Source organism: Hippoglossus hippoglossus, chromosome 19, assembly GCF_009819705.1.
Source record: "Hippoglossus hippoglossus isolate fHipHip1 chromosome 19, fHipHip1.pri, whole genome shotgun sequence".
NCBI lineage: Eukaryota > Metazoa > Chordata > Actinopteri > Pleuronectiformes > Pleuronectidae > Hippoglossus > Hippoglossus hippoglossus.
The window spans coordinates 10,044,394-10,061,673 of NC_047169.1; the positions used below are offsets into that span (position 1 = coordinate 10,044,394).

The following is a 17,280-nucleotide window of genomic DNA, read 5'->3' on the forward strand; positions in this document are numbered from 1 at the left end:
AAAAGAAAAGTTGTAATTAGAAATAAAAGGGTTGAAACCTCAGAGATAGTCACATGTGACGGATGAATGTGATATATCAATTGTGCCTTAAGTGAATTCCTCCAAATTTTGTCCAGTTAATTGGACTCTCAGATGATTTCAGTGGTCAAAGGTCACAGTGAAAACTTTAGTGCTCTAAAACTGCACTGGTTGTTGGTGGATGATAACCACAGTGCAATAATTCAACTTTTTTATTTGCATGCACTGAACCTTTAAGTGTAGAGAGCAGGGGGAAATCATGAGGTCAGGAGGAATATGAAGCATTGCTTTATGTCCTGGTGATTTTTAGCACAGGTTGATTGTGGCGCCCACCCAGGCAAGCTGAAACCCTGGGTAGACGGCCTCAGTGAAGGAAGTGTGGAAGGTGTGGAGGAGGGTCAATGAGGCACAGGAGGAGACCAGGTAGAATGACAGTGTCCCCGCTGACCAGTCCAGAAGGACTCCTACTCTGTAGGAGCTGGGTGTGATGGTCAGAGCGGTGTTTGTGGTGCTGTGCACGGCCCTGAAGCCATCGTTTGTACAGCTCAGGCCCCAGGAGGAGTCATTCCTGCCCAACCAGCTGTCGTCTTCCTCTCCCTTCCTGCACATACGTCTGTAGGCTACTCCTATGAAAGTTCTCCCGCTCCATTCTGTCTCCCAGTAGCACCGGCCGCTCAGTCCCTCTTGACACAACACCTGTCTCCAGAAATCAAACCTCTCGGGATGGTCGGGATACGGCTGCTTAGTCCAACGCTCCGCTTTCGTGTTCTCCTCGGACAGAGCCATGTCTTCGTGAGCTGTGTTTGGGTCCAGGCTGAGTTTGGTGATATCTGATTCAATTCAACAGAAATGTTTGTCAGTGTTAAATGTTACCCGGAGCTGTTTTATGAGATTAGACGGAAACAAAGAAGTAGAAGTACAAAGTGCTGGTTACTCACATTTCTTTGGACCTGGCTGAATCCTGGATTCACCACACTCTTCCACACTAAAACATAATAGATGAACAGAGATTTTTCATTTGGTGCCTTTAATTATTACAGGTGATACAGGAGATGTTTTTTTACTGATACTGATATCAGGCTAAAAACAATCTATATTTTGGCCAACATTCACGTTTACCGTAAAGTCATGAAATAAACATTATTTTATTAAAAATAAAAACAGTTTGGTATCATCAATACAGAGCTCTGTGGCTGTGTTTAATGACATATTCCTCGTTCCGGCTCTGTAGTGGACTCTACCTGAGTTTCTGCAGGCTGCATTGTGGGTCGTCCAGCAGAGCAGACAGCAGCTGCAGGCCCAGGTCTCCTGGGTGGTTGTAGCTCAAGTTGAGCTCCCTCAGACGGGATGAGTTCAGAGCAGATGCCAGGTAAGTGCAGCCTTCTTCTGTCACTCTGCACAGGGACAAACTTCGAGAGAAGACACCGAGACATTTTATCCGTCTTGATCGCCATCACAAATGACAGCAGCGAGCAGAGTCTGCATGTTTGGCTCTGCACTGTACGCTCCTTTTAAATTATTCATCTGGAATGGAATTTCACTCGAGGGCACTCACATGAGTATTTCCAGTTTGCAATGAGGACTCCCCAGTCCACCGGCGAGCACTGAGATTCCTGTGTCCTGAAAGTCGTTGTCAGTGAGGTCCAGGACTTTGAGCTGGCAGGATGCTGAGCTGAGAAATGAGGCCAGGGCGCCACAGCATTGATCAGTCAAGCTGCAGCTCCTCAGTCTAAAAGAACAGAGAATAAAGAGAAAGTCTAAAACCATTCACTCACAGATAAAAAACCTTGGAGAAAAAAAGAAAGAAACATCGGGTTTTGACCTCAGTGTCTCCAGTTTGATTTTCTTCAGTCCAGCAGAGAGCAGTATAATCCCTGAGTCTGTCAGGTTGTTGTTGCTCAGGTCCAGCTCTGTAATTCTCGACGAGCCGATGCAGTTTGCCAGGATTTCACAGCAGGTCACAGTGAGATTACATGATTTTAGACTGGAATAGAAAAGGCGAGAGGAGAGGTCAATAATGTAATAAAGAAATGATACCCAGGTTGCAAAATTGTTTTGACCTTGATATGGCCCGGACATTCCACATCCGGCTCACATACAGCATGGAGTGATGGCGCTTTGGTTGCCCATTCCTGTTTGCCATGTCTGGGTGAGCTATAGGTCAAAGGTAGGGATTTGTGCCATTTGGGTCATATTTACCATTTACCATATGTGCCACTTTAGGTTCACATCCGGATTACAACTTGCCTAGAGCACCATATGTTTGCCAAAATGCTCACCTTAGTGTTGGGATATTTGGGCCACATTTGCTGTTTTACCAGTGGGCAACTTTAGGCTCACATCCAATCTGTCTGGGCCACAAAAAGGCCAGAAGGCAGCATCATTTCCTGAAGTGGCCCCTCATCCATATGCTGTTGGTTAGACAGACTCTGTATTATCCCCCCCTGCTCAGAATAGGGTGAGCAGGTGTCCCTACTACACCTAAAATGACAGAAAACCACTTTGAAATGTTTTTATTTGACACAAACTTTAATTATTTGAGTTTGCTCAAGGGTCCTATGCACTAACATGGAGGAGGTAAGCCACCAGGGGGCAAGCGAGATGCTTTGGCTTCACTTTCGTCCATCTTTTTTTCTATAGTCTGTAGTGCAGCGTGGTTGAATTTTAAAGGACTGCTGGGCCTTGGCAAAGGTATGTGCTCTACCAAGTGCCATTGAATTTAGAATTTCATCAAAACACTTACTTTGCCACTTGAGCTGTTTTGACAACGGGCAGCAGCCTCACAAGCCCCTCCTCAGACCTGGTGTAGTTGCTCAGCTCAAACACACTCAGTTCTTCCTCTGACGTCAACAGGACAAAGACCAGAGTGGCCCACTGTGCAGGGGACAGTTTGGCTGTGTTCAGACTGCCCGAGCTGAGGCAGCTCTGAATCTCCTCCACAAGCGATTGGTCGTTCAGCTCGTAGAGGCAGTGGAAGAGATTGAGGCACCTGTCTGTGGACGGACTCGACCTGATCCTCTCCTTGATGTGTTTGATGATCTCTGCTCTGGTCCGTTCGTTTGTTCTGTTGCTGGTCATTAGATGTTTCAACAGGGTCTGACTGGAATCCAGAGACAGGCCCAACAGGAAGCGCAGAAAGATGTCGAAATGGCCATTCTCACACTGCAGAGTCTTTTCCACGGCCTCCTTATAGAGGATGACCTCTGAAGAGTTTCGGGACTGGAAGAGTCTCGAGGCAGACGACTTCTTCACCAGGACGTTGTCGTTGTTGTTGTGGAACATGAGGAAGACGTACAATGCGGCGAAGAATTCCTGCACGCTCAGGTGCACAAAGCAGAACATCTTCTCCTCGCCGAGTGACAGCTCCTCGCTGAAGATCTGTGTGTAGACTCCTGAGAACATGGAGGCCTGCGAAACGTTTATTTCGTATTTGATGAGATCTTTCTCATAGAAGATCAAGTGGCCCTTCTCAAGCTCTTTAAAGGCCAGTTTGCCCAGCGAGATGAGGTTATCTCTGACATCAGCGTTTGACTCTCGTCTTCCAGGCAACCTCTTCTGCACGTACAAAGACAGGAAGTGTATGTACATTTTAGTGAGAGTCTTTGGCGTGTCTTTACTGTCGGTCATCGCCAACTGTTTCCCGAGAACACTCGCCGCCATCCAGCAGAAGACTGGTATGTGGCACATGATGTGAAGACTCCTGCAGGATTTCACATGGGCGATCACCCGGTTTGCCAAGCTCTCATCTGCAATTTTCCTCCGGAAGTAGTCGTCTTTCTGCTGGTTGTTGAACCCTCGGACCTCGGTCACCAGGTCAACATACTCCACGGGTATCTGACTGGAAGCCACTGGGCGAGATGTGATCCAAACAAGACTCTGGGGGAGCAGTGTCCCCCTGATGAGATTGGTCACAAGCACAGCGATTTTGGTCGACTGCTTCACATCGGAGACGATTTCATTCTTGTTGAAGTCCAAGCACAGGCGGCTCTCGTCCAGACCGTCCAGGATGAAGAGCATTTTACTTTTACTATTAGTGAAGATTCCTGTGTCTTTCGTATCAGGGAAAAAGACGCAGAGAAGCTCCTCTAGACTGAAGGTTTTTTTTGTCATCAGATTCAGCTCTCGGAAAGCGAGAGGGAACACAAACTCCAGGTCGGTGTTAGCTATCTCATCAGCCCAGTCTAGAGTGAATTTATTGGCAGATACCGTTTTTCCGATGCCGGCCACTCCCCTCGTGATCACCGTTCTGACATGGTAGTGGTGTCGTCCTGGTGGAGGAGCAAAGATTTCATTGCAGTGGATTGATTTCTCCTGGGCCACATGCATCCTGGATGTCGTCTCAATCTGCCTCACCTCATGCTCCTTATTGACTTCGGCACTTCCTCCCTCGGTGATGTAGAGCTCCGTGTAGATGTTATTGAGGGGTATTTTGTTTTCCTTGTGGGTTGTGAGCCCTTCAAGCAGGTGGCTGAACTTCCTCTTTAGTGTCTCTCGCAGTTTCCGTTGACATTCGGCTACTTTGTTGCCTGTGAAAATGCGTATGAAGTTCATTTAACTTTCAGGATTCAAACTTTTCTGTCAATATGTCAAATTCCTAAACGTTTGAAGGTGATGGGTTGTATGAACTACTCACTTTGGAGCTGCAGAGACCCACAGCTGTCTTGGTTCAGTGCTTCAACGATACTACCTGCCGAGGAAGAAAATAAAAGCTCAGCAGAGCCCGAACCTCGTCTTTTACATTCACTGTTTATACTGTGTCCACATGAATCTTGAATCTTGAATCTTGAATACCTTGGCTGACTGAGGAGATAGTGATGTTTAAGTTGCCGATGTTAGAATTGTAGATGGAGGGAGCGACCACGCTGCTTCCACTCTGAGCACAGATGCTGGGAGGTAAATGATGAACCAGATCCTGGATAGACTCAAGTGACCCTGAGAGAAACAACAAAACTCGGCTTCAACAGGTTGAGATGGAAAAATGTAGTAGTAAAACTGAGTTCTAAAACAAGAGAATACATGTCATTGTTAATGACAAATCTTATCTCAGCACTGGATCCACTTCCTTGCAGTGTTTGGTATTTTTACCCCAGGTTATGTTTTCATCTGCGTTTAGGCAGCAGGATTACGGAAAAACTACTCAACAGAGTTCCATGAAATCTTGTGGAGGGTTGTGGCACAAGCCAAGGAAGAAGCCATAACATTTTTGGTGCAGAGCCAATCAGGGGCTGATCAAGATGTTGTTGTTTTTTACATTACATTTTTTTTAATTTCTCAAGAAATAATCCACAGATCTTTATGAAAAAACCATCCATAGAGTGCTAGTATTTATGAACAGGTGACATTTTGTGCAGATCTGGATAATGATCCAGATTTTAAAAATCAAAATAAGTAATTTCAGCAAGGTGATCTTTATTCATTTCAATATAGAGGACAGTTATTTTCCCTGTGTTTAATTTAAACAGTTTGCAGAAACCTATGTACATTATGTAAATGCAATATGGCAATAAAGTGGTCAATTTGCCTTGGGGATGTATGTGTTTAACGAGTGCCCTTCTAGTTCTAAAATTTGACCTTCTCACCTTGTGAAACCTCATCGGTTCTATCAGCAGCCCTCTTTTCCTCCATGTTTTTCACATCCTCTCCTTGATCTGTGCATTGATGCTCCTCATCAGCGGTCTTCATCTGAGAGGTAAACTTCCCAGCACACTTTCAGTCGATTACTTCCAGAGGATCAGATCAGATCGGGTCGGGCAAACTGTAAAAACAAACAACATTCTTTCACATACAGGATCAGTCAAAGCTACAGAACAATACATTAGGAAACCGCCTACCTGCTTCAGCAGTGGTTTGGGTAACGGCTGTCATTTCCGCAGCTGCTCGTGAGAAGTATTTGCAACAGATCCTGTACAAAAAAGAAACCATCAACCTCCATGTGATGGTGACAAAAACGGAAGGTGGTGTTTCCTGTCTGCACAGTCCTTGTGTGAACTGCAACTCTTAGTTTTTTTCTGAAGTGTAACCTTCAGTTTCATTTAAAAAAAACAAAAAAACAGCCTGTGTAGATTTTCTGCCTTTTGTGTTGGAGAATAATACATTGATATTATTTATTTAAAAACACACATTTGGTGCACAATAAGAAGATCTCATTTTAAATTTAGAGGGTATTTATTATATTTCTTTTAAATAAAATTACTTGTTGGCATGCTTAGTATACAGACTTTTAGTAATAAGGCTCATTTATCTATCTATCTATCTATCTATCTATCTATCTATCTATCTATCTATCTATCTAATACCAAATAGCACATGAATCATTAATGTTTTCTTTTTTTCTTTTTCTCTTATAAGAGTTAGACGTGTAGGATTGTTTGGCCTTGGCAGGGGTCTGCACTCTACTAAGTGCTATTCTAGTTATTTCTCAATGCCAAACACTTCTTGTAAGTGTGTGGATCAATGATTTTAAGAAAGCAGTGAACAGCTGCATTCTTAGAGGGGCGAAAGTTGCTGTTTTTCCTTTTCCAGTCTCACATGCTGCAGCTTTACCTGCTGTGAACAGACGGTGGAGGCAGAGTCCACTTTTACTACATTTGCAAAACAATGGGGGCAGATGAAGACTCTTTAGTAACTTGTAATAACTTTTTTACCCACAACTTTCTGTTTTATTACAGAGCCACTAACTCCCTCTGTTCCGGTATCTTCCAACCATCACCTATTAGTTTCTAGTTGAGGGCCCTGAGGTTCTGGAATATCTGTTTTTAAATCATTACTTCAAACATATTTTAAGCCTATTTAACACCTGGTTTTTAACTGGTTTGTAATGGATGGTTTTTATTGTTGTTCATCTTTTTTCTTACTTTTATTTTCTTACTTATTTGAATTTTTTTCTTGCTCCGTTTTGTGTTGTTTCATGCCCATGTATTTTGTAAAGCACTTTGTAACTTTGATAAGTGCATAGTTTCATAATTTACTCATAGAAATGGTCATCCAGGTTTTGCTTTGTAATCGCCCCTCTTGTTCCTACTCCAAATTAAAAGATCCCCTTTTTATGCAGTTTTACATCAATCGGTTGTCAAAAATAGTTGCAGATTATTTCAATATTAATTGATTATTCAACCACTAATCGAGCTATGGGGAGTTGTTTCATTGTTAAATCCTTTAGCAGATGCTGCTGAAAATAATAATAGTACAACTTCCAGCCAATATCTTCACTTGACTGACCTCTTGTGGAGACAGCCATGCACTGAATCACATCGCCCCTGCACCTCTAAAAGTCAAGATTTCAAACTCTGTCACTAGTAGACTACTTTTTGTTATGTTATTAAAGTTTTTATTATTATGTATGTTTTTTATTTACTATGTTTCATTTTGTAGATTTATTATGATATTTATTATCATTCAACTATACTTACATATATATATTTCTTTACATCATAGTTCCTTAGTTGCGGTGCCCTTAAGTAAAGTAAGAGTGTGATATTCAGAAATTTACCATCACTTATTTATCCTGGCCAAGATGAGTGAGCGCACTGGCATTTCATCTGCAGCACCAACCACTTTTCACTCACTCACACACTCACACTCACACACTAATGCCCTGGATGGATGCTGCTGCCAAAAAAGAAACCGAGAATGACTGACTTCCTGAGCAGTTGGGGGAGGGGGGCATCACAACAGTATCTGCTGAAGCAACAAGGAGCGTTACTCATTCACTTCTCCCCTCTCCCTCCCCATTCAGAGTATTTCTCCAAAACAGTGATGAGGGAACAGGACAGTCATGACTCAGCTCTGGGCCCCGTGCACCCTCTCGGTTGTGATGATGTAACAGATGGCGTATTCACCCTCATTAGTCAGTAGCAATGAAAAGTCATTTCTAAATGTACGACAGTGAGTGAAGCGCTGATTGCACAAGTCTATTCTGCCTACAGAGAGTTTGCCACAGAGGTCATGCCTCCAAAAGGCACGGAGTTATAAACAACTAGCGCAGGACGCGTTCTAAACCTGCCTGTTTGCTCGGCCTGTAGTCGTGTTCCAGAGCTACTTTGTCTTGTGCTTCCTCCTAAAACTGTTCTACAACATACTGTCATGTTTTCATTGTTTGCGTGCTGGACGTTGTGTGCACAGCTTTTTATAAACAGTCTATGGTGCAGAGTGAAGTAAGAACAATTTGCGTTCATCCTACCTGGTTTCTCTGCAGTTAAGATTTTTTTTTGTTATCGTCAATGTTGTTCTTGAAATAAAACTGAATTCGCTTTATTACTGTTCGCGTGTTTGGCTTATATGTTTAAGTTTGAAAGATTGACTCAACTGGTTTTCTATTATTTTCATTTCAATGGTGATAAGCAACTGACACAACAACTTTCCAAAAATAAAAGCTCTGTAATTCAGCTCGATATAAAGCATCGCAGCAAGAAAATAGCTTAAATTCACCTGCAAGCTTCAACTGACACCACGCAAAAAGACAAAGGCTATAAAGATTTTGCTATTCAACCTATTAAATATCTAATAATATCCTAAAAAATTAACTGTGCCCAAATTGATCTATTAGCTTTTCTGAACTGAAGTTTCTCTGAGCCTGGGTAGCGTGAGAGTATCAACATCTTTTTGCCATTTTTAGAAGTGCTGAGTGTGTTATTCACAGCAAGGTGGCATAGGAACATGTGAATGGCTGCTATCTTCATGTGCGTTTTCCATTGCAAATGTGTCTCTGGCCTTCTTTCTCATGTCACTGCTAAGTTATAATCTGGAGAGTCAGAGTCAGAGTCTAATTTGTAGCACACAGTTGAAAGATGAATGGTGTGTAACGGCCCTAAGGCCCAACCAACAAGTCCGGCTGTACACAACGATGATACTACAATATGGGAGAATCGCTGTCTTTCTTTTCTGCGCCGATTTCTGCTGAAACCATCCCACTGTCTCTTCCCTCGGCCTCCTGTGCTCTCACTCCTCTTCCCTCCTCTGCTTCGCTGTCTCTCATCGGGCGGGCAAGGCGCAGTGTGTGGTTGGTGTGAGATAACAAAGGGCTGAGGAGTTCACCATTATATAACTTCTGTGGAGGCTGAGGAGGTGGAGGAAGAGGAGGCGAGGCAGCAGGGTTAGCGCGTAGCAAAAGGAGGGCAGGAGAGGGCGAGTAGCCTACGTTGCACGGTGCTCGTTTGTCTTCCGCGGAACACACACACACACACCAACATGCACGAACACACACACGCGCCTGCCCATCACATATTCAGCTGGCTCGCACACCGCAGATATAGCGCGGCCTCATAATATTTGAACTTCTCAGCGCTTCGGCTTTGTGTTCCCACGCCGACAACCACGCATAAAGATTTTCGAGTGAAATCACCATTTCGCTCCTCTTTGACGGTGTCTATGTGCTGTTTCGCCGTGCCACCTCTGAGGCAGGCAGCCACAGACACACACACACGGGGCCTCTAACTCTCAAGCTCCGAGGGCTCCCTCCAGCCCCACCCGCCTGTCCTCTGATGGCCTCCCACTCATGCCACATTAAACATTTAGCGAGGCACTCTGGATCCGTGTGACACCATCTTTTAGCGCCACCAAGCCAACAGCCCTCACACTGTGGAAAATAACTAAACCAAAAAAAAAATATATATATACACATAGGTGCACGCTGGTCGGCGGGAACCCGATACAGCGAGTCACACTATTCCCCTCTTAATCATCCCTGCTTCTCTCAGGCAGGCACACACACACACACGCGTGCATGCTCCTGAATGCAAACGCAAAATCAGTGGTTCAGAAAAGGCCTATACTCTGCTGAGAGTAAGAGCTGCATTAATCAATATTGATCTGTGCAGCGTGTGTGTGTGTGTGTGTGTGTATTTGCATTTGCGTGGACTTGTGCAGCCTGTGAGTGAGTGAGTGTGTGTGTGCGTGCGTGTCACAGTTTCCCTCTCTGCTGCAGTGAGGTGTGACCCAGGGTTGGGTGTATCCCAAACAGTGCAGTAAAAAATGCCGCTGTGATGTTTTCCTGCATTTCTTTTGTTCTTGCAGATACGAGGGGAAACAGGAACTGGATGTCACCGCCACAGTTTTTTAAGACGGGAAACATGCAGGGCGGCAGGATCGTGCACGTGAGCGACAGTGTGTGGCATCATGATGCTGCACCCCCCACCCCCCTCCACCAGAGGGTTCGTACGCTCTAAACAAGGCAAAGAATTCAGCACCTTCTCCCCACATTTGCAGTGACTTCACCGAACCACAGTCTCATGCTGAAGGAGCCGGATCTCGCGAGGATTCCTCCCCTTTGCACACACACACACACCATCATCACTCCTCCTCCTCCTCTCCCCAGCCCCTCCCTTTCCGTCCCCTGCTCGCCTCTCTCCTCTCCAGTCTTGCCTGCCTGTCAGATCGGTGCTCCAGTGTCGGAGGCTAGGCTACCCTCCTCCTTCTGCTTCTTCTTCTTCTTCTCTTCTTCTTCTTCTTCTCCTCCTCCTTCTCCCCGGACCCCGTTACGAGAGAGCCAGCCGCCGTCGTACCCCAAGGCTCGGGCTCCGCCGCCTCTCTCACAGCCACGACCATGGCGACCCCCGTGACTTCCACCAGGTTCACCGACGAGTACCAGCTGTACGAGGAGCTCGGGAAGTAAGCAGCCAGCCCAGTGTGCATCGTGTCTGCCTTGTCGTTTTGTGTGTGTGTCCCCCTCCCCACCGCCCACCCCCGCAACCTCGCCTCACTCACTGTATTCCTCGCTAGCCGCTTAGCACGGCGCTAGCTAGCTGAACTAGCCCAGTCGCGTCGCAGCGCTTTGAATGATGTGTGTCAGCGGGCGTGAAGCGGCGTGTGTTGTTGGTGCAGTCCGGCTAAATTAACCGCTGCTAACGGCTAACTAGCTCCCCGCCGCATTAACGGAGAGCGACTAGCCACCTAGCTACCACGCTGATATTGATAAACTAGCTGCGTTAGCCCAGCAGCGTTGCGTCTTTTTTTTTTTCTTCTTCTCCCCCCCCCTCCTCCTCCCCTCAGTCGCTAATGGTGACGAATGTAAAATATCGATGCATGCAGCGGCACTCTGGTGTTCGCCAGCCGAGTCCGGTGGAGCCGTCAGCGGGGCCCGCGGGAGACGCAGGGGACGCAGGAGACGCAGCCCCGTTGACATTTCACCGGCCCCCGGGGTTCTGACAGCTCCGTGCGGGCTCAGACCAGAGGCTGTGGTCGGCAGCGAACTAGGCCGATCACCCTTCTTTTTTTTTCTCTTCCCCCCCACCCCCCCGAGCAGCTGCAGATGATTTGTGTAACCGTGTTGAGTAACGTTACGTACCCCTGGATCGTTTCATGAGGAAGTTATTGGCTGCGTTGTGTTTGCGCCGTAATACGCACTGAAAGGCTCCGCACAGCCGCCGGCCCCCGATCGCGACGTTATCAATAAATGCATAGAAGCGGTGGCTGCTGATCGAAAAGCTCATGCAGTTTTAATCCAAAGGCACATTTGGTGATTTACCGTGCAGGACGCAGTGACGTGTTTTCTCGGTATTTTGATGACGGCAAGAAAACCGGGCCACTGCCTCCTCTGTTTCATCATCATAATCATCAGCAGCAGCAGCAGCAGCGGCAGCATCTGTTGTTCTTGGCCGGCGAAGCGCCCCCGCCCCCGGGTTGTGCCCAAAGCAGCGGTGGCAGGGCGACTCCATAAAGATGCACCAGCCTCAATTTCCAGCTGCCATCTTCACTATCTGCCTAATAATCCACAGCGCTGATTGCACAGCCAGTGCACTTGCACTTGCACACGCATACATGCAGATACACCCACACGATCGCAGTGTATCTGGGCTCCACTGCTCTTGATTCTCTCCTCCACGCTGACAGCTCGCCTCAGCTTATGTTCCTCTGCCCGCTTGTTAATGCATTTTGCTCTGTCATAGGTTATTAACGTCAGAGCACTGACTTGCACTTCTGTCACCTCTCATTTACTGGTAAATAATTGAAACCGCGAGCAGAGTGGTCGGAGTGCAGCAGTAAGAAGCAACCCTCCGTGTGTGATTAGGACTAGTGCATTGGAAAAAAGCAGCCTTCCCTTTTCAGGAAAGCTGTGAAGAGGGCCAGATACTGCAGCTTGTACAGGCTCTGATTTCGGCACCCCAAAAAAAAATCTTGCACAGCTAGAATTGCATGACTCTGCCAAGGCCCAACAGTCCACTCAAATTGAAACAAGCCGTATTGCTGAGGCGACGTTGCGTTTCTCACCTACTCATTGGTAGCTGAAAAAAACCATTTAAATCCACTTGATCCAGATATTTATTTTGATCTGCACAGAATTGCACATGCTCATCTGAATCTTTTAATCAAGATTCACATGTAATTCTCTGAGAATCAATGAAAATGTTGAAAAATCTGGCAATGATAAAGAAAAGTGAAAACATGCACATGGATTAGCTTCCCTGATCCATTCTGCACCCTTCCACCAAGTTCCATGGTAATCCATCCAGTAGGTTTTGTGTAATTCTGCTTTATAACAGACAAACAAAAACAGATAAACACATAACCTCCTTTGCAGAGGTAATGACTTTTCCTCTGATGCTCAAAATTGAACCATCACCATAGAAGCAAGCAGGTGAAAATGTGGAGCATTTGGGTCAATATGAAACTCTTCTGAACGTAGGAGTTGTTTTATAATGTGTTAAGCACTTTCCTTTCAGCTTGAGCTGATTTATAACGGAACATTGCTACCTTATGAATGCATTAAATGTTGCCTATTGTTGTGCGTGATGCTGCCCATTCATTCTTGGAGATGGCTGGTAGAAATTGAATTTCCGTCAGAGCAATAGGTTGCATTGTATTGAGTGTCTATCAGAGATTAACAAAAGTGCGTGGTCATTCATTCAACCCATGGTTGCCAGCACTCGTGCTAGAGAAGAAGTCATTTTAAGTGATTGTTGCTCAGGTTTTCATATTGTGTGTGTGTGTGTGTGTGTGTGTGTGTGTGTGTGTGTGTGTGTGTGTGTGTGTGTGTGTGTGTGTGTGTGTGTGTGTGTGTGTGTGTGTGTGTGTGTGTGTGTGTGTGTGTGTGTGTGTGTGTGTGTGTGTGTGTGTGTGTGAGAGAAAGTCGAAGATTGTTAGCATACACAAACAAACTACTGCCACACGCATGGATGCGGTTTCAAATGTCATAGTGTGTCTGTGTTTGTGAGAGAGAGAGCATGTGAAATGGAATTGATTTTTGGATCTTGATGTTCTTTCTTCTTAGGGGAGCTTTTTCAGTGGTGCGTAGGTGTGTAAAGAAGTCATCAGGACAGGAGTATGCTGCAAAAATCATCAACACTAAGAAGCTGTCTGCCAGAGGTATGGTAGCACACCACGCACGCTCACACACACACACACACACACACACGCAGTTATGTGCTTGTTCTTTGTTCATGATGCATATTGCGAAGGAGCTCTGTACATTTTCAAATTGCAACATTGCTCTTTCTTGGTATTCAATAAAGGTTCTGGAAATTTATTGAGAAACATTCCGTGGATGACATAAGTGCGTTGGGAATAATCCAATGAACTAGATCAAGGTGCCTCATCCTATTAATACAGAAATCCTATAATTTCAATACCGCTATGAAGCAGTTCATCTCACTGATCGCTCAGACCTATTGGTAAAGTATACATATAAACAAGAATTCCATAATTTCAATAGCAGGTAAAACATTGTATTCAATCATTGTCTGTTGGGAGTTTAAATCAGCAACTTCTTGGTGGTTTAATGACCGTCTATAAACACTGTATTGAATAACTCTCAATCACTCCTCTGTGGTATCATTATGCAGAGGCTGGACAACTAATTGATCCAAAGTCCTGAGAAGCACCTCATGACTTGGACACACACACACACACAGGGCTGAAATAAAGCAATAAGAATTGGCAGCACATGAATGATCTCTCGATACTGTTATCTTGTTAATTGTTGCCTTGGTGTATTCACATAACCCTGCGCAACCCTGCGTAGATTCATGCCCACGTGCACTCGCCCGGTGTGGCGTGCCATGTCGTATCAATGATGAAAGCTCATTTCAGTGTGTCAGAACCTCCCCTGTCTCCAGACTCGGATGCTTAATTGCCTTCTCCTTTTTTTTTTATCTGACAAATAAGAGCTACACACCTTCCTGACATTCACACACATACCTGGATTGATTTGTTCTCCTTACCTGCACACTATCTCATTACCTCTGTGCCTCTCGCCCTCACTGCCTTTCTTTTGTCTTTCTGCGATGGGGGATTGGTTCGTATTGAGGCTAATCCACTTATGCTAAATGTATCTCATCAACCACTAAGACCTCATGGATTCCATAGGCGCCTCCCTTTTTGCTCTGTTTTTGTCCGGTGTGTGTGTGTGTGAGAAAACTAATAGTAAGCTAATAGAGCATGTCAGTGAGGCGTTTGTGAGTGTGTTGTAATGCCGTTATTGTTCTATCCCTGCCATCCAAGTGTGCACATAGGGCAGATCCTGGTATTAATGTCCCACCAAGGAAAAGTAAGGGCTTAGCAGAAAACTGTTGGCTCTTTACTGAGGTACGGAGCACAATGTAGGCCTGTGTATATGTGTGTTTGCTAGGGTAGAAGAAAAGCCCGGCCAGGATAGGAAGAGGAGGAGGAGATTTTTAACAGTATAGTCTTGCAAGGAGGTCAGTGACACTCTGCACCAAGGAAGAAAGGTGAAGTGAGAGAGAGCGAGACACTATAGGCCGAGAGGAGGAAACAAGGGGGATTTTGTGCGAAGAGAAGAATTGCTGTGGGCCGTGCGTCTGACGCAAACATGCACCTACACGCACACAAAACACAACATTGTCCACACATGGAGGCATCCAGTGCGTGAGCAGGCAGCTTGCCCGGTAGGATTTGGGTGGGTTTTTTTTAGCCCGATGGGGCGAGTCTGACCTCACGCGTGGCCTGGTGGGTAAGTCTCTCAAAGCTCTGGTAAACACTGCAGTAATCTGAGGAGGGGGGAGGAGGAGGGGGTGTAGGGAGGGAGGGTGAGGAAAGAAGGAAGGACATGAAAGAAGGAAGGAAGCGAGAGAGGAAGAAAGGGAGGTCAGGGATGGATGTAGGCAGTTGGCGCTGGGATAGTCCAGCCTACAAGCAGTTGGAGGTGGATGCGAGTGGGCAGCCGTGTACACAATACACTCCCACGCTCACAAAAAACATGCACCTGACTTTCACCCAGAGAATCAAGGGTCTTGATTATAATGTTTTTTGTCTCTATATATATTTTAGTTCATATTCTATAAAACTCCACATGCTATTAGTTTCATACGACAGTGAAGATATTGCTGCGGTGGGTGTGTTACGACTTTCACTGCGTAGAAGGGCGCTGTGTTTTATTTTGTTGTAGATTTAAGTGACTGTGGAAAGTAGATGGCTGCTGCATTGTCTGCTGCAAGTGTGTGTGTGTGTGTGTGTGTGTGTGTGTGTGTGTGTGTGTCAGAGTGAGACAGACTATCCACTTTGATGTGCTACCCTTGTACTTTTCCTCCTCAACATTGTTGTAGTGTCCTACATTCAGTGTCCTGGGGCGGTATGATTGTCCCAGTGAAAATAATTTAAGTTGTGCTACTCGACTAATATTATTTATTGTTCAGCAGTTTCCCCAAATCCTGCCTGTTAGGTCTAAGCTCACCTCCCGCAGCTAAACTCTGTTTCATAATTACTGTTGCCAAATCACGAAGACTCAGCCGTGATCTCCCCTGAGTGATGCCAGGGTTCAGACCTCTGACTCACTGCCCGTGTCTCTGATTTGTGCAGTGATTTAAGATTTGGTGGTGGATTTTTCCCTGAATGCAAAAGCTTTGAGACCTTTGACGTCCAGATTAGGATGGGGGGGGTGTCCCTTTTTAACATAGCTAGCTAACGAGACATATACATGAAAAACAATGAAAAAACGATAGTTGTAAGTCAACCTTAAGAGATATCAACATTAAGGCAACTCCTTCTAACAACAGATACCACCTTCCCACTGCGACTGATATCAGCCAACATGAGTAAGATTGTCAGTCTGAGTAATGAAGTGAAACAGAATTGCGCTTCAGTCTAATTGTCACACTACCCTCTGTGTGTTTCCTGCCATTGATCAGAAAAGGGGGGCTTTGGGCTTTGTCTGGATTGGTGGTGTGTCGCGGTCACCATGGTGACCATAATGGCGGTTGATTTTTTGCATTTGAAGGATACCAGTTGTCGTCCTGTTTTATACAATGTGAAGCACTGGAAGTTTACAAGTATAATTTAGATGAGCTTTTTTTTTTTGCTCTAGAGAGCCAAAGTAAAACCAGTTCAACCAGACCTTCTGGGTTCTGTTACAGAAGCAAGAATACCTCATTCAGTTATTAAAATTCAATTCCTGTATTGTAATTGTATACATCCTTGGGACAGAGCTTTTGACAGTTTAGATCACATATGTCTGTATAAGTATGGTATTTAGGAAAATCATTTAATGTTATTGTTTTTTGTTGGGTTTTTTCTTCAACATTTTTAGCAGCCTTTAATTAACCCAATTTCTTACAAGCCCTTGATGTTCATGGCCTAAAGGTCATGACTTTACAAAAGAGCCAGTGGGGGGGATGTTGATGGCTCAGCATGTCTGTAATAACAGCTGGATTGAGAAGAGAGAGGCAGAGATTACTTACTTATTGATTGGTTAGATATTTCATGATTTTTATGAAGGTTGTTTTGTATTAAGACAAAATAGAACCTTTATGTGTTGACAATACGAATTTGAGCTTATTTTGTTTAATCAAGGCATTTTGGAAGCATTTTATTCCACAATCTGAATACGTATAATTTAGTATTTGTGCCAAACAATACCCAGTGAAAATAATACTGAGTGAAAGCAGCTACCTCCTGGCAACCGCAAAACAATAAAAACATATTCGTTCAATAGGTATCTTAGGCAAAGTGCATATGAACGGTTTTACAATAGCTATTACAAAGGTAAAACAAGGTATTGCATCCCTATATTTAGTGCTCTTTATCAGGTAATAAAATGTTATATCGTACATATTTTTTAAATGCCCACTGAAAATGTACAAACCCCCCAAAATACTGGCACGGTATCAATTCAGTATATCCCAGTTTGGATGTAAACTTGCCTGAAACGGATTGAATGGGATCCTCTGAGAAATTTACGACTTTTTATGTGTGGCAGAGAGATGGGCACGTGTGTTGGGTCCACTCCATCCTCTTCAGCTGATGTAAGATGGCTGTAGGCCCGCCCCACGGCAAGGCAGATGGCCAATTAGAGAGCAGCAGGAAGTGCCAGTAATT

At 45.0% G+C, this 17,280-nt stretch overlaps 2 protein-coding genes across 19 annotated transcripts in view; one reads left to right on the forward strand and one right to left on the reverse strand.

Moving 5' to 3' along the window:
• Positions 1-72: 72 nt before the first annotated feature.
• Positions 73-8,068, reverse strand: LOC117753017 (NACHT, LRR and PYD domains-containing protein 3-like). 2 transcript variants are annotated; one of them, XM_034570811.1, is made up of 12 exons: positions 7,428-8,068; positions 5,850-5,920; positions 5,763-5,773; positions 5,598-5,729; positions 4,810-4,950; positions 4,652-4,705; positions 2,762-4,544; positions 1,841-2,002; positions 1,574-1,747; positions 1,260-1,427; positions 957-1,003; positions 73-848 (listed from the first exon to the last, which is right to left on the reverse strand). In XM_034570811.1, the coding sequence occupies exons 4-12, from the start codon at positions 5,698-5,700 to the stop codon at positions 325-327; spliced, it is 3,156 nt and encodes a 1,051-aa protein (XP_034426702.1). In that variant the 5' UTR covers positions 5,701-5,729; positions 5,763-5,773; positions 5,850-5,920; positions 7,428-8,068; the 3' UTR covers positions 73-324. The 2 variants fall into 2 exon arrangements, with proteins under 2 accessions (XP_034426702.1, XP_034426701.1); XM_034570810.1 differs by lacking the exon at positions 7,428-8,068 and having other exon boundaries at positions 5,850-6,013.
• A 2,250-nt stretch (positions 8,069-10,318) lies between these two features.
• Positions 10,319-17,280, forward strand: part of LOC117753018 (calcium/calmodulin-dependent protein kinase type II subunit gamma-like) — a 32,535-nt gene continuing 25,573 nt past the window's right edge. For 5 of the 17 annotated variants that reach the window (XM_034570818.1, XM_034570823.1, XM_034570820.1 and 2 more), the window contains exons 1-2: positions 10,329-10,623; positions 13,223-13,317. In XM_034570818.1, the coding sequence (XP_034426709.1) occupies positions 10,559-10,623; positions 13,223-13,317 (160 nt within the window). In that variant the 5' untranslated portion in view covers positions 10,329-10,558. Of the gene's footprint in view, positions 10,624-13,222; positions 13,318-17,280 lie in introns of all 17 variants that reach the window. The other 12 variants (XM_034570813.1, XM_034570816.1, XM_034570815.1 and 9 more) reach the window with 5 other exon arrangements.